This window comes from Amblyomma americanum, chromosome 1 (genome assembly GCF_052857255.1).
Source record: "Amblyomma americanum isolate KBUSLIRL-KWMA chromosome 1, ASM5285725v1, whole genome shotgun sequence".
In the NCBI taxonomy this organism is placed as follows: Eukaryota; Metazoa; Arthropoda; class Arachnida; order Ixodida; family Ixodidae; genus Amblyomma; species Amblyomma americanum.
In genome coordinates this window covers 50157471-50183437 of record NC_135497.1, presented here as the reverse complement: position 1 = coordinate 50183437, position 25967 = coordinate 50157471, and the positions used below count along the sequence as shown (strand labels likewise).

The 25967-nt window shown below is 49.0% G+C and overlaps 1 protein-coding gene across 1 annotated transcript; it reads left to right on the top strand.

Moving 5' to 3' along the window:
- Nucleotides 1–17660: 17660 nt before the first annotated feature.
- Nucleotides 17661–19703, top strand: LOC144093530 (uncharacterized). The gene is made up of 6 exons (XM_077627092.1): nt 17661–17863; nt 17999–18059; nt 18305–18413; nt 18685–18777; nt 19124–19323; nt 19530–19703. Exons 1-6 carry the CDS (start codon nt 17661–17663, stop codon nt 19701–19703), a joined length of 840 nt encoding a protein of 279 aa, XP_077483218.1.
- Nucleotides 19704–25967: the final 6264 nt, after the last annotated feature.

Sequence of the window (25967 nt, the reverse complement as noted above, 5' to 3'; positions counted from 1 at the left end):
CAACTTCCGTAGCATATTCTATTGTAATCTATTGACCGGGATACTCTACATTTCAATTACTTTTCCAAAACTTAGGTGTACTTATTTTGAGCCATGAAATCAATTCGAGAAGGTGCGTTTTATGACTGCTAAATTTAATAATTAGGATGCAAAGATAAGTTGTGCATTATGCCTCCGTCCCCAGCAGATATGGTTCTGGAAAACAAGAATTTCGCATGCCTTACCTCTCCTACTTTGGGGTTAACTGTTAGTCAGGCAGTTTGGCTTCACCTGCGACTGGCAATTTTTTCGGCTCGCGCTGTCACGAGCAAAGCCAAATAGCCGGTGCAGTTTAATAGTGTAGGCAGAATACCCGGGAACTCAACAGTCCCTCATAACTTTGTCTCGACTGCTGCATCACACACACTACGAGCTCACTTCAAGCAAAGAGGTGTGGCCCGTTTTCGCCTCGGTTTTGCAAATTTTATGCGTTCTCCGCCGCATTTCCTCTCATTAGAGGCACCTCGCTGTCGTTACGCGTCGCGGCCTTCTCCCGATTACAGCTGCCTCGGCACAGATCGCACGTTCTGCACCACGCTGTAGGAGTCGCATGTTTTGCCCACCAGACCACAAGCGCTTGCACTAGGCCATGAAGGGTGAAAGGCGAGTGTTAAAATCTGCCAGGCTACATCAAAATTTGCCGAGTGGCTTCTTCACAGTCTTATCTCAAAGGCGTTTCCCAATAAGGCAGCCGTATTACTCGGGCGCTCTTGCGGGTAAGCGTATGTGAAGTTATCATCGCAGTGTTTTGTTTAGTATATTTTTTATAATAATGATACGATGGCATTATTACCCGTCCCCTCTCTCTACATCTTTGCGCCAGCTCGCTACGGATATCCTGGCGCCAAACCTATCTTCTGTGCGTCAGTAAGCAAAGAAGCCGCGGCTGCGTGATGAGAAAGAAAAATGGATTTCCCCCCCAGTAATAGTTTATTTTGCTTCCTTTCCGTATCCCTTTTAAGGAAACCACAACAAGAGAAAAAAAGGCTATTTTCATTGCCGTCACGCAGCCACGTCAGTAAAATTCGTCATGAGTGTTTCTGGGCAACCGTATCTTATACATTACTTTTTTTTCTCTTTTGATGGTTGTTGCAGCATTGATGAAAGCTTTTCGTCTTGTTCACCAGCCCGCGTCTTCCTGCGTGCTGTACCTCAAACGTAGTTTTGCAGCTAGCCCAGACTCATTCCTTAATGAGAAATCTATTGTTTTGCCAGACGACTATCGAGTGAGACCGCAAGCAAGCGTCTCTTAGCAACTGGAGCAGACGGTTCCGCAGAAGCGAGTAAGGGGTGCGATTCCGACCGCGGTGGCCGCGTTTCGACGGAGGCGAAACGCAAAGGCGCCTTTGTGCTGTGCGATGTCAGTGCAGGTTAAATATCATGTGGTCGAAATTATTCCGGAGCCCGCCACTACGGCGCCTATTTCTCTCTTTCCTCTTTTAGTTTAACCTTCCTTCCTTCACTTCGCGGTTCGGGTGTCCATCGAGACTGCGAGACAATTACTGAGTCATTTCCTTTCCTCAAAAACCAATTTTCTGTTTTTTTTTCCTGTGTTGCTCCGGCACCTCTTAGTTTACTCTGGCAGGGACGATGAGATTGAGAATAAGTAGTTATCAGGGGTTGATTTCTGTGAGGTCTCCTTGTGAGCCAGTCGCTTTTGATGATTTTTCTTCATGCTTTGAAAGGAAAAATAAATTATAAGTTAAATTTGCTCTCGAATAAAGCGGCTTAGTCATAACGAATTAGGAAGACGTCGTCGCAACGCATCATCAGTCTACGTGTAGTCAACACCATTCAAAAGGAAACGCAGACAATTGAATTATTTTGTTGGGGCACAAGCCACTCAGGGAAGCAGTTCAGAAAATATGACCATTTGGTTTCAGACGTTTCCTCAGCTTTTCACTCCAGACCAGTAAGGCGACAGATTACTTGGAAGGGAAATGTGACATTACGTGGAATTTTTCACATACGGTGCAGCAACAAGATAGTCACTCCAGAGAATGTTGGAAAAGTGGACGTTGACTACGCAAAAATATTATATTTTGCATGTCATGCATGCTCCGTGCTACTTGCATACAAGAGAAACTTGGGGCCTTGTGAATAGTATTTGCGCTCAAAACAACAAAAACAGCATAATTGTATGGAATTCGGGGACCCTAATAAAGTCCATATTATCACTAACAAGGAACACAAATAACTGCTGTCCTTTTAAAGTGCAGCCGCTGACATTGAAAAGCAGCAGTCCGTCATAATAATAATAATAATAATAATAATAATAATAATAATAATAATAATAATAATAATAATAATAATAATAATAATAATAATAATAATAATAAATGGTCTTGGTGGAAAGGGAATGGCGCAGTATGTGTCTCAAATATCGTTGGACACGTTAACTACCTTAACCGTGCCGTAAGGGAAGGGATAAATGAGGGAGTGAAAGAACAAAAGAAGAAAGAGGTACCCGTAGTGGAGGGCTCCGGAATAATTTTGACCACCTGGGGATCTTTAACGTGCACTGACATCGCACAGCACACGGGCGCCTTAGTGTTTTGCCTCCATAAAAACGCAGCAGCCCCGGTCGGGTTGACGCAGGTCCGCATTTTTAACACCTAGTTGGAAACGATGCAGGCTGAACACTCCGCAGCAGCAGAGATCTCGACACACGTCGCGTACATCGCAGACAGCGCTCCACAACCCAGCTGCTGGTTTTCGTCTGTTAGTACATACGTAGACAACGCAGTCGTGCCCTGACGACTTGTACTTTCAGGAGGATGACACGCACATGTTTAAGCACTACAAAGCCTGCTTGTAGTGCATGGCGCAAAAGTGGTTTGGCAGCCAGGGGGAAGATGGCCCCTGATGCCCCAGAGTACGCGCGAACCGGTCACGGTGCGAGAGTGTAGTACTCTCGCCTATACTTCGTTCAGGTGCAATGCTGTGAAAGTTACGGAAGACGCCATGACACTGAAGGAAGGCGTGTTACTTCGCGTTTTTTTTTTCTGGTCGAGTGGTCGAAGGCACGAGAAAGCGACAGCATGTCGGCAATAAGAGATAATTTATTATAATGCTCATAGCCAATTAGTTTTGATGAAAGCAAAGGCGCACTAACTGTACAACTTCCCGGTGGGCACCTCAACCTCGCCAAAAGGAAAGGAAGTTAGGCGGGAGTGAAAGAGGAAGGAGATGGGTGCAATCAAGAGCGCTACATTTGGCAGCGTTGCACCTGGTGTGTGAAATGGAGTGTAGCTGCCCTTTCGCGGTTATCCCAAGTGGATGATGCAGAGCTCATCTCGGCCACCTTGTGTTACGATAGGCAGACATTGGGCGGCCAGCGAACAGCGGCGCTGAAAATCAAGGGTTTGCTAAATAAATACTGCGTGCCTCATTTTAATGAGGAAACATTGCTACTAGTACCATTACGATAAAAGGCGGTGACGTGTGTGTGCAAAATCCGAGCGATGACAAGAACATTTGGGTGATGTCATCAGCGACCGTAAGACGCACTCAGCCAGCCGGGCACCGCCACTTCAGACAATTCTATACATGTCACACACACACACACACACATACTCTCGCCTCAGGCCGACCTCCATAAGGCGCTAGTTTTGCTGTGATTCGTACCCAAATTGTGACACAACCATTTGTCGCGCAATGTTTCCGATGGTGTCATATGATTTATCGTTACATTTAGCTTGCATCTGCTAGTCAATTCGGAGGCTAGCTTGCGGTAAGGATTTGAACCGACGATATAGTAACCTTCCATTGTACGCCTTCCCAGACTTTCGTATCACAGTTGTGGTGCTGTACCGCTCGCCGTGCAGTTCCGGGGGGTGTCTTATACCACAGCGACCCCTAATTACATAGTGCTGGTAATGCAATGGCATTAGAAGGACGCTAATTATGCCTTTATTGGCAGTCGCGTAATTTCCAGTCTGGGGACGTTACTTCTCTCCTGCCAGTGTGTATATCTGGTCCGGTGACATCACTTTCCTCCAGCCAATCAGCGAATTTTATGACCGAAATAATATTTTTTTCGACAAGGCTTCTAATATTCTCGCCTTAAAAAATGCCCCAGGAAGGCACGCTTAGGCAACGAACAAATCCTGCCGTAAAGCCCGCGATATAGGAATGACAGATCATGCCCTCTAAGTTTTCAACGACCTGGACCCAATAAGAGCTGGTGGTGCGCTGGACGTGCGCATTTCACGAAGGATAGAATATTTCCATTTCCTGAGAAATGTGCAAGGTGTGTTTTTTGCAAAGCGGCTCAGCGTAAACATCCCACACCTAGAATTTGCGCCTGCTGTTTTCGCCACACCTTATGTCCTCTTGCATTTTGTCCCAGGAGTTCCCACTGGAGAGGACGAACCTATGGTTGTCGAGCACAGTGAGGTGAGGACAACATTCCGTGTTCACACTGTCCTTTTCCTTTGATGTGCGTTGCATGGTCAGACCTGATGGCCCCAGCTGGTGTTAATGCTCAATAAATTTGGTGTTATTTTGGTTTTATTATGGTTTAACGTCCCAAAGCGACTGAGGCTATGAGGGACGCCGTAGTGAAGGGCTCCAGAAATTTCTACCACTTGGGGTTCTTTAACGTGCACTGACATCGCACAGTACACGGTCCTCTAGAATTTCACCCCCATGGAAATGCGACCGCCGCGGCCGGGATCGAACTCGCGTCTTTCTGGTCAGCAGCCCAGCGCCATAAACACTGAGCCACCGCGGCGCACGTTTAATATATTGTGTGGGCTCGTGCAAAAATTAAATGTGCCGGTCGATAATGCGGGCGAGAGAAGAGACTACGCTCACTACCGAATGTTCGCTGGTAAACTAAGTGATACAAAAAACGGTTTTTGAGATACAGCGATCGCTTTTAAGCGGTCATGCCGGCGACGTTGACGGACATCATGAAACGAGCGCAATAAATTAACATCTTGCGTAATTAACTAAAATTTCCTCATATATTTAAGTTTACCTTGTGGTTCTTAGCTGTAATTGGTATTGTTTAGGGCAGCCTCGGTGCATCGAACATTACTCATTAATAGCGGTGCGCGAATATCCAAAATCTTTAGATAGCTGCACGGATACCCTTGTATTCGATTCGCAGAGCGAATGAAGTAGTACATGTTGAAAATTTTGCAAACGAATTCGACTGCGCTCTCAGGTTTTCGAGTAGTTTTGGAATATTTGGCACCAAATTCAAATTGAGGCGCCGTAGTTAATTACTTCGAAGGCAGTTTTAAAAATAATTATATCTGCACTTGTTGGCTTAGCACATTAATCAGCGAAAGCTTGATTTGCCGCGGTGGCTCAGTGGTTAGCGCGCTCGGCTACTGATCCGGAGTACTCGGGTTCGAACCCGACCACGGCGGCCGAGTTTCGTTGGAGGGGAAGCGCTAAGGCGTCCGTGTGCTGTGCGATATCAGTGCACGATAAAGATCCCCAGGTGGTCGAAATTATTCCGGAGCCCTCCACTATGGCACCTCTTCCTTTTATCTTTCACACCCTCCTTTATCCTTTCCTTACGGCGCGGTTCAAGTGTCCGCCGATATGCGAGACAGATACTGCGCCATTTCGTTTCCCCTAAAACCAATTCTCAATTTTCTTCATTCGCATTAGTGGTCGGGAGTTAGCGGCACGCCGATTTTGACGTTTCACATGCGACTGCCCGGTGGGGTCATCACAGGCACCTTTTGGCGTCGATACGCTCATGTGCATACTCGAGCTTCTTCCATTTGCGGTCTTCGGTTCGATGGCGTTTCCGAAGCGTATCGGAACGGACACGTTGCTTACCTCATGGTCATCGCTTCAGCTCAGTAAAGCTGTTCCGTAAGAAGGGTTTACATTTTGCCTCATATTATATCTCATATTCGATGTACTGTCACTAGATAGAAATGTCTAATCACAGGCAAATAGATATACCTAAAAAGATTATGACGAGGGTTGTTTATTACTCTACGAATAAAGTCATGACTTGTTTTATGACAGTCATTAACGCCGCCCCTGTAATCATCAGGGAATAATCAGTTTATCGTGGTCTTTGTGTGTTACTTGGTCTTTCCGCAAACACCGTGAATAAGCTTCGGTTTTCTTTCCGATCTGAGAAACATAGGTAACTTCAAATGCAGGCCGTCGAAGCCGCGCTTTTTTTTTAAACGCAGACGTTAACAGAAACGGCAAGGAGGGGTTTTATAGTTGCACGTAAGCTTATACAGAGTACTCTACTGGACGTGTAGGTGGGTACGTGACAGCTTGGCGCAATTACTGTCTGATTCTCGCCAGTATTGTCGTGGTTTAGGATAAGGAACTCTTTGTGCCCCCTTACCACTCTGCCTCCAGGACAGGCACGTCTCGGACATTTGTCGAACAGGAGGTTCCATAGCGAAGCTACGAAAAGACAGGACACAAATGGGGAGGGGGGGTGCATTTTGCCCCTTCATGGTTGTGCACTATATGGAACCTCATGTGAATTATTCTTATTCTTACAATTATCATTGTCATTTAGCCACATGGCTATAAAGCTCAGTGTCGTTCTCCTGCGTGCGTTATGCATTTCTCGTTTCATTTCGCTGTTCCTTTTTGTTTACTTCTTCCTTCCTCAGCATTTATTTCATTTTCGCCCAGGAATTATTTATCTGAAAAACTCTCTGTGCCCCCAATTCTTGGCCAATCCCCCATGTGGGCATGTGCCATTGTATGAGGGTAACAACAAAAACAACAGTAATTAAAAACAGTTCGAACTTCAACGCTGTCGGATCTGGTTCTTCCTCGCCTTAGCTCCGACAGATTTGGCGACCCGGCTTCGAACACGCAACCCCATCCTCCTACATGGATTCCCCTAACTCTTCCGCCCTTCCTACCGGCAGTGACCAGTCCCAGAACGCTCAGGCTCCTGGTGCTTCGGTGGCCGCGTTCCAGCTAGTCAGCCTGCCGCCATTTTGGTCCAATAGCCCCCGCGCCTGGCTCCTGCTGGTTGAGGTTCATTTCCAGCTGCGACGTATCACCAGCCAGGAGACCATGTTCCTCCACCTCGTGTCGTCCCTGCCTCCTGACGTCGCTGAGGACTTCGCGGACGTCATCTCGCCGGACTCGGCTCGACCCTTCGACACGTTGAAGGCCGCTATCATCGACCGCAAGTCAGTGTCCGAGGGCAGCAAACTCCAGCAGCTCCTCAGCGCTACAGAGCTTTGTGACAGCCGCCCTTCGCAGCTCCTCGGTCGCATGCGCCAGCTTCTTGTGGGCTGCGCTGCTCAGCACGACCCCCTTCTGCGTGAGTTGTTCCTTCAGTGTCTTCCCCAACAAACGGTTCTTCCCCAATGGGCATAAAACTTACTTTCAGCAAAAAAGTTTTTCTGACTGTCTCTGTCTGTCTGTCCATCCGTCCATCCGTCCCCAACACATGGTCCCCATCCTCGCAGCTGAGGGTGATGTTTCATTAGACAAGCTCGCTGAACTCGCTGACCGTGTTGCGGATTACTCACGGCTCCCTAACGTCAGCTCTGTGACCAGTCCGCCTCCAACTACTGCCGCAGACTCCCAGCTTGCCAGCATCGAATGTCGACTTGATGCTCATGCCAGCCAGTTCGATGTCCCCGCGCCCTTATCACGCCGTTCGTCGCCAAATTTCCGGTCACTCCACTGCTCCCTGCCACCTTCGCATTCTTCAGAGCCCCAACCATCTGACGCGCGTGCGGCCCGACACCTTGCCCTCGGCTGTATGCTGGTACCACCGTACCTTCGGTCTGCTCGCAAGTGCACCCACCCGTGGAAACGCTGCGACCGGCCACTGACAGCGGCAAGTGGAGCAGGTGGACGGGCATGCCGCCTATTTTATGTTTAAGACAAGACCACTGGCGCTCGCTTCCTGGCCGACACGGGAGCACAGGTCAGCGTCATAGCTGCCTCTTGGGCATATCGCTGTCGCAACAGCCAGACCTCCCTGCTTCAAGCGATCAACAACTCGCCCATTCGCACGTACGGCCAACGGTCCCTTACGCTTAACCTGGCATTGCGCCGTACGTTTCCTTTGTCACTACCGCTGACGTCTCGCAAGCTGTTCTCGGCGCAGACTTCCTCAGCTTCTTCAACCTAGAAGTCGACATGCAAGCTCATCGCCCATATATCTTAGCACGCACCTTTTCGTCAACGGCGTACTCTCCACCGCTGCGGCGACGGGGCTTGGCGCTCTCCTCCCTGTTTCGCCGTATGCGAAAGTTCTCGCTGATTTTCTGAACCTGACAAAGCCGCACACCAGAGAGTCACCAGTGAAGCACTCGATCACCCGCCACATTGTGACTTCGGGGCCTCCGGTGTTTGCTCGCCCTCGCCGCTTGTCTGGAGAACGCCTTCCTATCGCTCGCCGTGAGTTCCAACACATACTTGAACTCGGCATAGTACGCGCTTCCTTAAGCAACTGGGCATCGCCACTTCACATGGTGCCAAAGAAAGATGCGGGCGACTGGAGACCATGTGGAGATTACGGCACCCTCAATGCTCACACTCTACCAGACCGCTATCCACTTCCTCACATACAGGACTTCACATCAAATCTGGCTGGGTGCATGGTCTTCTCTAATATAGACTTCGTGAAGACTTATCAAATTCCTGTGGAGCCCACTGATATTCCTAAGACTGCCATTACCACATCATTCGGCCTCTTTGAGTATGTGCGGATGCCTTTTGGCTTGCGCAGCGCCGCACAGACTTTTCAGCGAACTATCAACGAGGGTCCGCGAGGCCTCGACTTCATGTTCGCTTACATCGATGATGTTCTCGTCTCAAGTTCATCAGGTTCTGAGCACGAAGCTCATCTGCGCGCCCTCTTCAACCGACGTGATGAATATGGGCTCGTTATCAACCCGAACAAGTGCCTCTTTGGTGTAGCTACAATAAAGTTCCTCGGACACCTCGTCACTCTACAAGGTATTCGGCCTCTCGACAGCAAAGTCAAAGCCATTCAAGATTTTTCAACTTCCCGTCACTTAAAAAGCTCAGAGAATTCTTCGGCCTCCTTAACTTTCATCGCCGCTTCCCTCCGAAGTGCGCCTCTTTCCCGAGCCTCTGACCGATCTTTTTGGCGACTAAAAAAGGTTCTGCTGCGCCACTTGAGCGGACTGAAGACGCTGCAACTACAGTTTCTGCTGCCAAGAAGGCGCTCGCAGATACCACTTTGCCCATACATCCAGTTCCTGATGCTCCACTGCGCCTTGTCACCGACGCCTCTTGCATTGCCGTCGGCGCAGTTCTCGAGCAGCATTCTCTAGTCGGCAGCCTCTCAGTTTTTCTCCCAAAATCTGAAGCCACCTGAGACTAAATACAGCACCTTCGGTCGAGAACTGCTCGCTGTGCACTTCGCCATCAAGCATTTTCGCCACTTCCTGGAGGGCCGGGACTTTCACGTCATCACGGACCATAAGCCCTTGGAGATTGCCTTCCAAAGGAACCGCAGTACCTACACTGCACGCGAGGTCCGCCAACTGTGTTTTATCTCCGAGTTTACGCTGAATCTCCGTCACGTCCATGGCCCGGAGAATGCTGCTGCTGATGTACTTTCTCGTGTCGGTCTCATGTCGTCCGAATCACCAGTGGACATGGCCGAGCTAGCGGCCGCACAGCGCAACGATCCATATCTGCATCGCGTTTGCACCTATCCATGTGCCTGTCCTCCGCCGAATGTCCACTGCCGTTTTCCTCCCATAACATTACGTGCGAGACGTCCACTAGCGTCTCGCGCCCCTGCGTACCTTTGGCCTTCCGTCGCACCATTTTTGATAAACTGTACCGTATGAGCCACCCAGGCATTCGTGTGAGGCAGAAGCTGATCACACCCACACCTCGTTTCCTTTGGCCAAGCATCAATGACGACATCCGCCACTGGGCACGAACCTGCCTTCACTGGCATCGCGTCAAAGTTCACCGGCGTACCGTCACGCCTTCCTCTCCTTTTCGGCCGCCTGACGCACGGTTTTCCCACGTTCACGTAGACATTGTTGGACCCCTCCCAATATCACGTGGGGCCTGTTATCTGCTTACGTGTGTGGATGGTTTCACCTGCTGGCCTGAGGCGTTGCCCATTGCTGCCACAACTGCCGAGACCGTTGCTTCGGCCTTCATGGCTGGCTGGGTCTCGTTTCGGCTGCCCGTCTGTCGTCACCACTGACCGCGGCCGCCAGTTTCAATCGGCCCAGTTTACTGCCTTGGCCAATATTCTGGGCGTCCGACACATCCATACGATCGCCTACCACCCTTCGGCCAATGGCATGGTGGAACGTCTGCATCGACTACTGAAGGCTGCCCTTACCACTGATCAGCCAAAGCAGCGCTGGTCCGACCACCTTCCCCACGGGACCTCTTGGGCATTCGCTCGGCACTGAAGGCTGACCTCGGCAGCTGTTCTGCTGAGGTTGTCTACGGTGTTTCCCTCGTCTCCCTGATGAATTCTTTTCTCCTTTCACCCTCCATTAATCCATGACGCTTCCACGAGACCTACGCAACCCATTTCGCCAAATAACTCCTGTCACCGCTGCAGCCCGTCACCCTCAGTCTGTGTTCGTCAGCTAGGACCTGGCCTCGTGCACCCATGTCTTCATCCGCCGTGACCATGTTCGTCCACCCCTCACGCCGGCCTACGAAGGACCGTTCCGCATGCTCCATCGTGCGTAGAAGAGCTTCACGTTAGACGTCAACGGCTGTGAAGACGTCGTGGCTGCTGACCGACTCAAACCAGCCTACGTGGCCACTCCTCTGCCCGTCGGCTCTCCACTCACTCTCGCTTCGGCTGCGCCATCATTGTGCGCACCTTCCTCCAAGCACATCCGCTGGGCGCATCCTGTGGCTTCCGCTCTACGCAGGGGGGGGGGGGGGGGAGGGGGCGCTGTAGCGCTCTTCGTGCCGCGCTCGGCTCGCAGGCCATGGCACGCGGCGCCGGACAAGAAAGAGCAAGTTGGGCGATCTAGCGGTAGCAGCGCAATTAAAAACAGTTCGAACCTCAACGCTGTCGGAGCTTGTCCTTTCTCGCCTTAGCTCAGACAATGTAAATCGGATCAATGAAAAAACGTCGAGTATATTTCAAGAACGTTGCGATACCGGCTTGAACGCGATACTAAATCCAAAAATGCATCACCCCATGTGCGCTCCAAATCACCCGCGAAATCATAGCGTCCACCCATTTATGTGCTATATACGGCTTATTAACCAGGCCGTGTACACGTTTTCGTCTGTTTTTGGTGGTCACAAGCTTTGGCCTGCACGAGTCAACCTGTTTTCACGCGAACGTTTCTTTGGGGGGGAGGGGGTAACGGGTACTTAATCGCAAACACGCGCCGGGATGACGACCGCTATTACGGCGCGAAACACGGCAATCCTAGCACTAACAGCCAGCGCCATAATATTTAACTTGTATGCCCGAGCCCCCATTTAGCAGTACAGCGGCTGCTGAACACGGCAGAATAATACTCCTATACGCAGGTGCAGTCGCAAGACTCCAGTCTCGTAGGTACGAGCTTGTTCGAGTTCCTGGCCTCGGGCAAGTCTACAGTCAAGGGCGTCCCGCTGGGAGTGTTCACGTTGAAGGCGCTGCCCAAGGGACTGCACTTGGGCCCGTATCACGCAGTCAAGGTGGACAGCATCGAAAATGGCGGCTGCACCTGGCCGGTGAGCTTGCCCGGCCAGTGTGTAGAATACTCAGACTCAGGTTGTAAATGCTCTTATAGACAACGTTCGGAACACTTGGGTTGCAATTGCACTACGCTGCTCGCATTGTTACTCTGTCCCATACTTGCAAGGGCATTCGAGGGGAGTTTTTTCGCGGATACAGATTATGCAGAAATACGTGCCATTGTTGTGTTAGAAGGAAAGATTACAGCGGATGACTACAATTGCAAACCGCATATCGAGGATACAGTGAGCATGCGGACTTTCCAACGTCATTGTATAATACTGTACGGCTGCACTGAAAGGCCACGTTATTATAATGTCAGAGGAAAAAGAAAAAAAATATGTAACGAGGCTCACCTATGGTTGTCAGTGCCTAACCATTTTGCCAAACTTCTTTGGCACGCAAAGCATGAAACAAAACCATGGGACATCGCTGCATGAGTCACCAGGTCCATCATTTGGGGCCTTTTCATTTTCCTTGCAAATTTTTGGGAAACCTCTGGTACGGCTACCGGTGCTGGTTCACGCTAAACCGTCGCGCTCACCGTACAAGAGTTGCACTCACAGGCCAAGCTCGAAGCTTGAGTGTAAACTAGGAAGCGCAAAATACCGGACGACTGACAGAGTAAGGGACACAAAAAAACAGGTTCACGGGCGCTCGTGAACCTGTTTTTTGTGTCCCTTACTCTGTCCGTCGTCCGGTATTTTGCGCTTCCTAGTTTACAACATGCATCACCAACTAGCCCGGCAGCTTGCTCTCTTGAGTGTAAGCTGAAGGCTAAGCTAAAAGGTTAAAAACAAAATATTTATTCGTTAGATGAATGTAGTAGCATTCATGCACTTTTAAGGAAGCTGGTTTTGGTTGTTTTATATCGCTGAGAATGGCACATATATGCACGTCGAAGTGTTTGGTAGCCCGGGCTGCCCTTTTTTCCGCAAAATAAGTTTTCAGTAGACCAAAATACCTTGTTCCATGGCGCTCTTTGGCCTCAGAAGCCCTTGCGCCATAAAAATTTACTATCATCATCATCATCATCATCATCTAAATAAGTTGTATATTTTTAGTTCCACTTTTTCAAAAATGATACTGCCCAGGTTTTATTCTCCTACTCGTTGCTGCGAGCAATCGCGTCCGAGAGTTCACACGGCAACTGCTGGGAGGCCCTCGAAATCTCCAGAGTTCTGCGCTGCTCCATTGATTCGTACCGGGAGCCCGCGCACAGCCAATGCACACGCGCAAAACACCCTAACGGCGCCAGATGGCGCCAGGTACCCGGCAGGCGTGCCTGGATCATCCGAGCCAATCAGCGCGTGCTCGCAGGCGGTGGGCGGGCTGGTACTTCGGTAAAGGTAATATGGTACACGGTACTCTAACGGTGTCTCGATGGCCAAAGAACCCTTCCGTGTAACAGCGCTCAGTGGCCTTAGAGAGGATAGACTGGTCGGTTCGAGGGCGTTCGAAATGCCCAAGTGGCAGAGGTATCAGATTAGATACCAAAATACTGGCCCGTTTCCGGACACTTAAAATTTACCCCAGGTTTTTTTTTGCGTCCGTTGTTTTGCCTGAGTATGGTAGAGAAAAAATTTGACTTGAGCGTTTAGACGGTTGAACCTCTGCATTGCACAGGTGCGCCGATGTGGGGAGTTCTTCGTGGTAGACGGCCGCAATCAAGAGCGCAGTCACTGGATGAACAACATAAACTACTCACCCAGCAAGTGCAAACAAAACCTCGTGGCCTTGCTCTTCAACGAAGACATCTACTACCGCGCACTAAGAAACATAGGCCCCGACGAAGAACTGCTCGTTGGATATTCAGCATCGTTCGCGAAGAGTTTGCTCGGGAACCCAAGAGGACGAGGGGCGTTGAAAGAAGGTGAGGAGAAGCTTATCCTGCAGTCCTTAGCTGGTAGATAACAATTGGCTGATAGGGCATGCAAGCTGCGAACACGCCTGATTCAACATCATCATCCTCATCAGCCTGACTACACCCCCTGCAGGGCAAAGGCCTCTGCCATGTTTCTCCAATTCACCCTATCCTTTGCCAGCTGCGCCCACCTTATGCTTGCAAACTTCTTAATCTCATCCGCCCACCTAATCTTCTGCCACCCCCTGCTACGCTTGCCTTCTCTTGGAATCCACTTCGCTACCCTTAAGGACCAGCAGTTACCTCGCCTTTGCATTACATGCCCTGCCCAAGCCCATTTCTTCCTCTTGACTTCGACTAGGATGTCATTAATGCGTGTTTGTTCCCTCACCCACTCTGCCCGCTTCCTGTCTCTTAACGTTACACCTATCATTTTTCTTTCCATGGATCGCTGTGTTGTCCTTAACTTAAGCTGAACCCTTTTCGTTAGCCTCCACGCTTCTGCCCTGTAGGGTGACTAACGATAAGATACAGCTGTTGTACACTTTTCTATTGAGGTATATTGGTAACCTGCTATTCATGATCTGAGAGAACCTGCCATATGCGCTCCACCCCATTCTTATCCTTCTAGTTATTTCCCTCTCATCATCCGGATCAGCCGTCATTACCTGCCCTAAGTGGACGTATTTCTTTACCACTTCCAGAACCTCGCTGCCAATTGTGAACTGCTGTTCTCCTGCTAGGCTTTTAGGCTGTTGATCATTAGTTTGGTTTTCTGCATGTTAATATTTAGACCCACCGTTCTGCTCGGCATGTCTAACTCATTGATCATGATTTGTAGTTCACCTCCGGAGTGACTCAGCAAGGCAATGTCATCAGCGAATCGCAGATTATTTTGGTATTCCCCTTGAACTCTTATCCCCAACTGTTCCCATTTCATGCCTCGGAATACCTCCTGCAAACAGGGGAGGAATAGCATTGTCGAGATCGTGTCTCCTTGCCTGACGCCCTTCCTTATTGGATTTTTCTTGCCGACTTTATGGAGGACTAAGGTAGCTATGGTGTTCTGTGTTTCAATGCGTCTGCCTACGTTGGTGCGTCCCAAAGTTCACCCTGGCCCAAAGATGGATTCATACCAACTGTCCCAGAGCAATGCCATTTTGCTATATGTAGCTTCCAGTATTTTGATATAAGGCTCTTCTACACCCTGATTCCGCAATGCCTGTATGACTGCTGATATTTGCACTGAGTCAAGCGCTTTCTCGTAATCAATGAAGGCTGTGCATAGAGGTTTGTAGTATTCTTCGCATTTTTCTATCACCTGACTGACACTGTAACTATGACCTATTGTGGAGTATCTTTTACAAAAGCCTGTCTGATCATTTGGTTGATTGAAGTCTAAAGTTGCCCTGATAAATTAGCGAATACCTTAGTAAATATCTCGCAGGCAACGAAGAGTAAGCCGATTGGCCTGTAATTTTTCAAGTCCTTGACGTCTCCCTTGTTATGAATTAAGATAATGTTTGCGTTCTTCCTGGCTTCTGGTATGGTCGAGGTCATAAGGCATTGCGTATACAGGGTGGCTAGTTTTTCTAGCACGATCTCCCCTCCGTCCTTCAAGAGATCTGCTGTTACCTGATCCTCCCCAGCTGCTTTTGCCCTTTCCATTGCTCCTAAGGCTTTCTTTACTTCCTCTTTCGTTACTGGAGGGATGATGCATTGGTGTGGGCTACTCTCTCTCATTACCGTCCTGATTACATTGGCTTCTGTATAGATTTGTATAGAACTCGTCTGCTCCTTTAACTATCTTATCCATATTGCTAATGACATTGCCCTCCTTGTCTATTAACACATACATCTGGTTTTTACCCATGCCTAGTTTCCTCTTCACCGCTTTTAGGCAGCCCCCGTTCTTTAGAGCATGCTCGATTCTCTCCATATTAAACTTCCTTATGTCAACTATCTTGCGCTTATTTATTAACCGTGATAGCTCTGCTAGTTCTATTCTGTCTGTAGGGTTATGCGTCCTCATGCTTTGGCGTTTGTTGATAAGATCTTTTGTCTCTTGAGATAGCTTGCCGGTATCCTGTCGAACCGTCCTACCGCCTACTTTTACTGCACACTTCGTAATGACAGCTGCCAGATTATCGTTTATTGTTGTACATTAAGATCGTCTTCCTCAGTTAAAGCTGAATATCTGTTCGGCAGCGATATCCTGAATTCCTCTATTTTCCTTCTTGCTGCTAACCCGTTAATGGACTTCCTCTTCACTAGCTTCTTCCGTTCCCTCTTCAAGTCTAAGCTAATTCGAATATGCCTAGTTATGAACACTATGAATGTCAGCAGAGACGGCGGACCTTTTTGTGCGAGGACATGTGGGCAAAAGGTGAAGGAACAGTGACACATTGCCTGAATAGCAGGGGTATTAAACTATTGATTAAAAAGAATGGGTGCTTGCTTTTTATGTATATATCCATAGTGCATGAAAAAGACATCAGCATTGTGAAAACTCCTCATTCGATGCATGTGTGCCGATGCGAAGCTGGTCGATCGCGCTTCCAGGAAAGGCACTGCCTTTTTATCTTATTGTATATATTGCCTACTGACTGCTCTGTGCGGGTTAGTACAATCACGCTGCCTTTGTATCGCGAACAGGCAAATATTTAATATGATGTACTTTTTTATTACTACCTTAAGAAAACTGCCATGCACAGAATTTATACTGAGGAACTGATGTGAAAAAGTACTACTGATGGCCTTTTCCTTTCTTCTACAGTACTCATTAAGAACACTGAATTCTCTGGGCAGTTCTTCACTCTACATGTGCTCATTCACTCCTCCCACTGGTTGGTTCTTTTTCAGAGGACGTCAATATCGTTCCCTTGCACAGCGTGTTGCTCGCCTGTGAAAAGTGCGGAGACCTCTTCTCTACGCAATACAACTTAGAAATGCATACCCGGCGGAAACACCGGCATAGGACGCAGGGAATCTGCAGCTGCACGTACTGCACCTGCACGAGCAGTCACAGGTAGACCTAAAACATTTTTATAGTGTCGCACCTTGCTTGTTCATCGTGGCAAGTTAACTGGGGCCGTATTCTGTACCGCTCTCTAAATCGCTCTCAAGTTTGAGAGCGTGACGTCAAAATGACGGCACCGCAAGACGCCAACTGCGGGATCAACCAATTAGTAGCAGTGTTGCGGTGGCTCCGTCCCGAAAGCATTTATTCGCACGACAAGGGACCGCAGGCTAACGTGTTCCTGTAAAGATGCAGTGAATAAAATAATTATTGTTTTATTTTGTTAAGAAACTATTTCAAATTCAACTAGACCAAGGAAATCAATAAGTGTTCTCAGTTTTGCAATTAAGTTTGCTGTTCAGTCACTTTTGTTGCCTCGAAGGTGTGGTGTCAGCGGTAAAGCGTGAATATGTCAGTATAAAAATAAACAAATGCAATGAAGGAAAAAACTAGTGCTTATTTTGGTAATAAACTGTGCTGCGAACTCAACAACATGAAGGAAAATTAGAAGCGTTCTCTGTTCGCAATTAAATTTGCTTTTGGGTAAATTCTTTCGCCATGAGGGCACGCTGGCAGTGGTATAGAGTTAACATGGTGGCCTGCTAGAAAGCCGCTGATCCCACAGCTACTGTTCCTGTCTTTTTTTGCGTGTCGTCTAAAATCAAGGCATTTTGCGCATGTATTAAGTGCACAGAAAAATTCGTTTGAAGGCAGTGACTGCTACGGGCCTGCAGAGATCAACGTGCAAGGAGCTGTCGGCACGAAAATCGACGAAAACGACATGTGGAGGTAATTATGTTGGTGGTCGCTTACTGACATGACAAAAGTAAACAAATATGAGCATGGGAACGAAAAAGGGTGAGCAAACACTTAGGCGCACATTTAAAACCGTCTTACTAATCTGTGTTCTTTCATAACTTTGCTACAAGTTGTTTCAAAGCAGCACACGTATATATATGTAACTGACCACTATTGCAGATTTCCTACAATTCCCTTTCTACAAAATTAATTTCTCTCAGGTCGATACCGAGAAATCGCCTAGGGAACTGGGGTGAAAACCGTTATCATTTGAAATGGCGACCCCACCGAAGAGGCCACGCATGTCCGTCGCCCAGGGGCTGTTGCTGATCGAGCTTCTCGAGCAGCATCCGCCCTTGGCACGGGCTGCGTCAGAGCTCTCGCCCGAGTATCCGGCGGCTCGCAGGGGGGAGCTGTGGGAACGGATTGCCGCCGCACTGAATCGAGAGGGTCCGGCTGTGAAGTCGGCTGAGCTCTGGTGCCACACTTGGCATGTGTTGGCCTCCCAGTGGTGCATAGAATTGGCGCGGCTGCAAGCTAGCCAAGGCTGAGCCTGTCAACAGTGGTCTGTGGAGCACCGTTTGAACGTACATTTCCGCATCATATATCGCAGGGGCACCAGTGGCGGCAGGCTATCGGGTAGGGCTGGCCACGTCGTGCAGCTGGTCGGGCCAGTGAGTGCCGGGAGCGTCGGGAGGCCATACTGTCAGCAGGTCGCTTCCCCCCGCCAGCAGCTGGTATGTCCACTGTCGTTAGTCAACTGCTGTGACGTTACAAGCAATTGCAAAGGTTGCAGCTTGCTGGTAATGAAGGGTTCTTGATCGAACCTCAGGGTCATGTGCAGTAAGCAATGCAGCCCTCTGATGAACTGCAAGACATTCATGTTTGAACGTGAGGTACTGTGCCTTCCTACTTGCAGGAGCAGGCCAGCCCACCTCATTCCCTCAGCCCACCTCGCGGCCACAGAGCTTCAGTGGGCAGCGTACCGGGTACCAGCGGCCTACAGAGGGAGCACCGCTCTGCAGCTGGTAGCTGAACCATTCTGTGTGTGTGACTTACAGCTTGTGTACGCTGGTGATGACCTCATATGTGTTCCTGCTAAATTTGGAAGGTGTAAGAGTGCATAAATTGGTGACTGCAAATGCAGCCTCAGCTTCTTTACCTTCTCTTTTCTGGTAGTGTGTTTTCGCCTTGATTGTCCCGCGTTAATCACTAAGCTCACATTTTAGTCGTACAGATCTCCCGCTATACTGAAACTGTTCACTGAGCAGTTGTGTCTTGTGTAATGATTTCATCTAGATGACACCAATATGTCGTGGGCAGGGGCAAGTGAGACAACACCTCTTGAGCTGCTGGAGGAGGAGCAGCAACACCAGCATGCCGAGATAGCCAGTGAGTTCACCTGCCAGTATAGAGGCTATGCAGAGTGCAAATTACCATTTTTGCTAGCTGCCTCAAATTAATAGTCACAGTTGTTTTACAATGTGCACAAGTTTTCTGCACATCCAGCATTGGCACGTTGTTTCAGCTGTTTCCCTCTTACAGTGGGAGCTGTGACAGGGCTGATGTGCACATTCAGTACACTGAAACAATGCTGCCTTTGTCATATCACTGATTGTAACTGCTTTTATGTACTCTGCTCTGTTGCCCTCAGACATTGCACTCAACAGTTTGCTTATTGCACATTGTGCTGTATTGTATGACAAGTTGCACATTCAGACTTTTTTCCCTCCGGCAGGCACCCAGCAGCCGACTGCTCTGTCCACACTGCCCTCATTTGCCTCACCGCCCTCACCACCAGTTCCGGGTCGTCCTGTGTGGCGGAGGAGGCAGCGGGACGAGGAGGTGGCTGATCTCCTTCGCGAGACACGGCGCACAGCGGACCTCACTGAGGCTCGCAACAGGAGGGATGCCGAATTTCAGGCACGCCTCCTGGAGGTACGCGCTGACACCATGCACCACATTTTGTACAGCAGATGCAGTTCCATGCAACATAATGTTGTCAAATTCACCTTTCCAAATCCGTGCTTAACTCTGTATGATCACCTGTTGTGGGACGTCGCTCACCATATTTCAGTACGTCATCGATAACATGAAAGAGAAATGGACCTTGATTTTGCAGTCGACCCTTTTTGTATGTGCAGCACCTCAACGAGGCTGCTGCCGACAGGCGGCAATTAACAGCCACTGTAGCAGACCTGGCGGCAGCAGTTCGGGACACCAGGGAGCAGTCTGTGCGCCTGCACGAGCAGCTCGTGGTGGCCGTCTCCTTCCTGTTGCTGATGCTCCACTACCAGATACATCCACCACCGCATTAAGTTCCGGTTGTCATGTTTGTGCAGCCTTTATTTTTTGTACAGCCTACTGCAAGTCGCAGAAGGTTTGTTGTTTGTGTTACTGTTTTTTATCACTTTCAACAAGTCGCAGAAGGTTAGTAGCTTATGTTACTGCTTTTTTTACAGCCTTCTGCAAGTCGCAGAAGGCTTGTATTTCTTGTTACTCTTTTTATAGCCTTCTGCAAGTTGCAGGAGGTTTGTAGTTTTTGTTACTCATTTTTTTAGTCTTCTGCAAGTCGCAGAAGGCTTGTAGTTTTTGGTACTGTTTTTTGATAGCCTTCTGCAAGTCGCTGAAGGCTTGTAATCGTTGGTACTGTTTTTTATAGCCTTCTGCAAGTCGCAGGAGGTTTGTAGTTTTTGTTACTGTACCTTTTTACCCTCAGCGACATGCACGTGTGTGATATTTTCTAGTCGGTTTGTTTATGCATATTTCTAATTTTGCCTTTTTACATTGTGCAATACGCAGATATATAATATCTAGTCAGTCTGTATGTGCATTTTTCTTGTTACCATTTTACCATTTTGTTACCATTTCACGTTCTCCAAGATGCAGAGGTGTTAGTGACCAAACCATACACCTGCTGTAATGGGGCTTTTCATGCAGTGTTGCCTGCATATTTTGTAAAGCTCTGCATGACTGTGCTTCATGTTTTGCTGTTCGGTGAAAACCTCTAATGACTGCAGTGGTGGCATAGTGGTTGAGCATCCACCTCGCATGCGGGAGGTGCGGGATTCGATCCCAAGTGCTGCCGTGTACCCACCGGTGATACAACGGGTACATGGTTCCCCTGGCCTGATGCTCGGCTTATTCAGGGTGGAATGCTTGGGAAAAGGGTGTTTGACCACACCTTGAGCAAACGAAAATACCTTGTGCCGTGGTGCTCTTTGGCCACACATGCCCTTGCGTCAAAAAAATTCACTATCATCAGACCTCTACTCACACACCACCTCACTGATGTGACTGTGATGCTTACATGTCTCTATATATGTATGAGGACTTTCTACTCATGCTGCAAGTATTGTGGGTACTGCGACTTGCATTAAGTGTCATGCACTTGGTTATGTGCCATTTTCATGGGAACTACTGCACTGTTTATCATATTTAGTGATAACAGCCAATTGTGACATTCAAGTTTTTTTACATGTCCAGTCGTGTAAAATGCATTAAGTCATAGGCACCAAGTTTTCAATCTGTCCGGGGGACTGGGGCCCACTTAGCATCCTCTCTGTTTTTTCACTCGCCTTCTTCACCTCTGGGCATGCTCCTCGACAAAAGATATTTATTTATTTTACTCTCAGGATACAGAGTACATTCCGGACAGGAACTGCAATTCACAGCAATATAGAAGATGAATAAAGGTAAGGGTGCCAAGTACTGACCCTTGAGGAACCCGAGCACCAAGAGCTACAGTACAGGATTCAGCATCATAAATGCTGACAAATTCAACACGAGAAGAAGGAAATCCACAAGTTCAGGGTCAATGTTCAGCACACTCAGCTTATGTAATAGCAGTTAGTTATTAACTTTATCTAATGGTTTAGCAAAGTCAAGAAATATGCAGTGAGATGAAAAGCGCATTCGAAATAGAAGTGCAAGTAGTAAGTGCAGGAAAGTAGTTGAATGTCAGAAGAGAAAGACGTTTGGAAGCTATGCTCTGTTGAAGAAATTGCTATCCTCCAGAAAATTAACGTGTAAATATGTGTACTACTATTTTGCATGCTATTCATATCAAAGTAATGGGTCAGTGGTTAGATGGGTTCTGTTTATCTCCAGCTTTATGTACTGGTATGTCCACAACAGTCTTGTGTACTATGCTATGATACGATTGTTAGAATATGCATTGCATGATACAACTACTCTTTAATCTCGTATCAATAGCCCCCTGGGGGTAATCAATTTTGGGTGGGCTCGAGCCCTCCAGCCCCACTGCAGTCGGCGCCTATGTATTATGCACTACTTACTGAACATGGCACTAGTTGCGTACCATGTTTGTATGGTTATGTGCAAAAGTGGCCTTCCTGCCTACACAAGCCGGGATAATTACCATGCAAGCTTGCAGTCTGGCAATATTTTTTTATCATGTCTGCATGACAGATTGTGCTGCACTGGACAAGGCATGGAATTTACTGCCCATGTTATGCCGTGCAAAATGTTTGCTAATGCCTTTGGTGATGCGACCACTTGTGTGAAATGGTGCAGCATGCAGGAAAAAAAATACTGGTGCACAGTGATTAAATGCTTCGGTGTTACTTTGATTACAACAGGCATCACAAATATTTCCTCCCTTGCTAATATTTCCTCCCTAGCACAGGTAGCTCTACACACAGCACAGGCAGGATGCAAGATGACAGTGGAGGGGCGGGTGGGTCCACACGGGCAATGGTGTAGGAGCGTGCGTGAACATGCTTTTGGCTTGCTGGACGAGTTGTTTTGGCGAGAGTTCCGACTGAAGAAGACTACTGTGAAGTGGGTGCATGGCGAGTTATGCGATCAACTGGAAGGTGTACGTGCAAATGCACTGTCAGTGAAGTGGCAGGTGGTGTGCACGCTTGCTTCCAGACACATACCGTGAACAAGAAACAATAAAAAGAAGCCGCCACTTGGCTAGCTGTAACTAAAACAGCCATCACACACACACACAGAAGCATTGGCTGGACACTGCCTTCTGTGGCTGCGACGACTTGGCCGGCTAGTTCATTGCGCATGCTGCTGTAGCCTGCGCAACCGTGCCAACCGCTGCTGCAGACTGTTTTTCCGCAGCTGGCTGACTGCATGAGCGCGCACAGCTTTCCCTCGCAGGTAGGTAATGCGGGTCCCAGTACCTGGCAAATAGCCGGCAGGCAGAGGCAGGCTGTTGTCTTCTGGGGCAGGGGCATCCTCGTCGTCTGCTGACATAGCGGCCTCCAAGCAGAGGTTGTCCAGCGCGGCACACGCTGTGATGATGAGAGCCGGTTGCTCCGGCACGAAATAGAGTGTCCGGTACCTTTGCAGGCACCGGAAGCGGCTCTTGAGCACGCCAATGGCGCGCTCGACCACCGAACGCATTGATGCGTGCGCCACGTTCGATGCGCTTGGGTGGCTTGGCACAGGTGTTAAAAGCCAATACTCCAGAGGGTACCCACTGTCTCCTGCATAACCAGAATCATGCACTGTTAACAATGTTCTTTGCCGTTACTGGTTTCAACAGCCTTCAAGTATGCCCTACAATACAATGGAAGACTCAGATTAAGTAGCCCACTACCAGGTTTTGCTGAACATGGCATTCTTGGGCGTGTAGGTACTGCATGACTGAGATGTTTAGGCATACACCGCTATAAGGACACCCTTGTAAGCTCATATTGAAGTAAACGTTTCACTAATTCCAATACGCCACAAGAGTCGTACAAACGCTTTCTGACTTGGCTTAGGCTTGAAATAGCAAGCATTCCAAAAATGCTTTATGTGCCTTGTGTTTCTATTGCATGCGGTGACAATACAGGGGCGAAAACTTGCACGAGGCGCATGAGCAACTAGCACGATTGTAGCTTCAGTGCGTGCGGACCACTGTAACTGGATATATGTAACCAAGACTAGGGCATTCTTTGCTGCTTACCCAAAAGAAATTCTCCTTCCTCCAACATGCCTATCATGACCTCACGCCGCAGCCACGAGTAGCGTCAGGCGAAGGCTGCGTAGCACGAGTCGGGGCAGCCGGGGTCTACGGCCAGGATGCGAAGGTTGGAGTCGCAGACCTGAAAGAAAACAGCTGGTACAAAACAAGCTTAGGCATGAACTGCTGTGGCGGCCTGGACTTGCAGGCGAACACGTGCAGTCTAAAACAGCAGATGAAGTCTACTCACTATCATTTGCGGCCCCAGAAGGCTGCCGTGTGTGCAGCGTTGCCCCGCGGCGCCTTAATGGCGATGAGTGTGCCATCGACACACCCAACAATGCCGAGTATGCTGCCGTAGCGATGGAAACCCTCCTTCGCCGCCGCCTTTTCCTCGGGGCTCGCCGGAAAGCGAACCCACCCTTTCCGCGACCCAACCTGAACGATGGCTTCGGCAAACCGCCGCACACATCTACTAACCGTCGGTTGCGATACGCCGACATTGCCCTCATTGGCTACGGCGCTCTGAGGACCGCTGGTGGCGAAAAAGCGCAGTGCGCACAGAACCTGCCGCTCAACAGACACCGTACTTGCTCGCAAACCTCCCAGTTCATCGCAAAGGTCGTGACACAACCGCCACGCAGTGTCCTTCGCCAGGAGAAGCTCGCGCCGAAACAACTGGTCCGGCAAGTCAAAAGCGTCTTCGTGCACTCTTATACGTCGTTGCTCGTGCCGACGCAACCGGCGTATTGCAAAGTACGTCGCCACGTTCGCCGCCATTTTCGCTCACAAAAAGATTGCGAGCGGTTTAAGTGCTACCTTTTTCCCTTTCAATTTTAAGACCGCATAATTAAGCGCGCAACGTCATCACTTCAGCCGTGTTCACTACGTAGATATCAGCCGCCGGTGACGCAAAAATTAGGAGTGGGGCAATATGGCGGCATTGTGAGCGTTTCAGTCTCGTTTTAGTATTGAGAGCGGTACAGAATACGGCCCCTGGAGAGATGGCCTTTCTGATGACGAGCCACCTTTTCAAGCCGTAAATATGTTATAAAAGCACAAATCGTGAAGTCGCCGTGCAAATACAAATTGAATGTTTGAATGCCACGATTTTCGGACAGTGCACAACGCAGTCATCAGCATCACTTGTAGCAGTAACGCACTTGAAAGTGTCCCTTCGTGCTTGTTGTGCGCGCTTTGTGCTCATTTTTCATAAAGAAACAGTGCGCCCTTTTTTCCAGCAAGCTAACAAACACAGTCCAAACGAGCCTGGCGGTCGCATTGATTGCATTGTTGTATCTGAAGTTCGTAGTAAGTGAACTTCTAACATTACACCCAAATTATTAAGTAAGAAAAGCAATACCTATATTTTAAAAAAGGGATTTAGTGAGTTATGTGCGTCTGATACTTGAAAGCAAGCCCTATAGCGTTGCTTTGCTAGCTGTCCACGGTGGTCATGTGCTCCCGGCCGAGAACCTTGCCGCCAACAATCTGCTTTAGGGATGCGACATAACTAAGGTTGACGGGTTCAAGGCAGGTGGCAATAGGTCGACCTCCGCGTCGTGGTCTTCATAATGTTCCTGGCAGTCTGGGAGTGCTCGTACATAGCGTACAATGCTTCATCAGTTCGTGGCTCAGTGATGTCGGCATTAACGAAGTCACCCGTGCCAGCCAGCTGCGCAATAACGACACGTTGCCACAAACACCACGTGCGTCACCGTCGTCTGTCATGCCTGGGTCCATGCGGTGGAGAAGCTAGCGCAAGTACACACAGAACATATCAACTGCACAGTCTGGGCATTGTCTACTCACGGTGGCAGCGCAGAATGTGGAGAACCGATTGGGCTGGTGACGCTTGCCAGGTGATCGGCTGGGCAAGCCAGGTATTCCACGTGACTGCTGTTAAGCTTGTCTAATTGCTACCATTGGCTGATCGCCGACCCGGCTGTAATCTCACTTGCACTTTCGAGCCTTTGCCCAGCCGGCACACCCTTACGCAGTGATCAACATTTTATGCCTTAACCCGTCGGCGTGCGCTTCGACAGCGAATTTTCGTGTTTTTAATGCTGCCTTTTGTTGCTTTTTTTTGTCTCGAAGTTCTCTCCAGAGCGATGCCACCGGGGCTGGGTGGCGCTGTTCGCCATCTGCGGTCACGGGAAGCGCGAGTTTTTGGACAGCGGGGTCGAGTTCACGGCAGCTCCTTGTTTGTCCTAACCGAGTTGCACGGCCGCAGTCGTTCGTTATATCTGAGACGCGGTGCCATTCCTCTTATACAAATTTTTACGGTAGCACCACCTTCATATGTAATAGGCGAGTGTTAGTTGTAACCGCTGCCGTTATTTGCTTCCTCCAATGTATGCGAATTGGTAGTCTGAAGCCGCTCTTGCGGTGTGAGAATTGAGCGAGTCTACCGCGTGCGAAATGGCCCTGCTGGTGATTTTGGTAGCGGCCTCTCACGAGGACTGGCGCAAGTGTGCGTGCCACCCACGAAATCTGGTCGCCTTGTGGCCAGCCCATCATAAGCGCTGACCTTTATTGGACGCTAAAGAACTGAGTGTGACATTGCGCGTGTGTGTTTCAGTACTTGCAGAGCTGAACTCAGCAGTGGTGCCTGATTATAATCACTGCTGAGTCGCTGCCATTACAACTGAAGTAC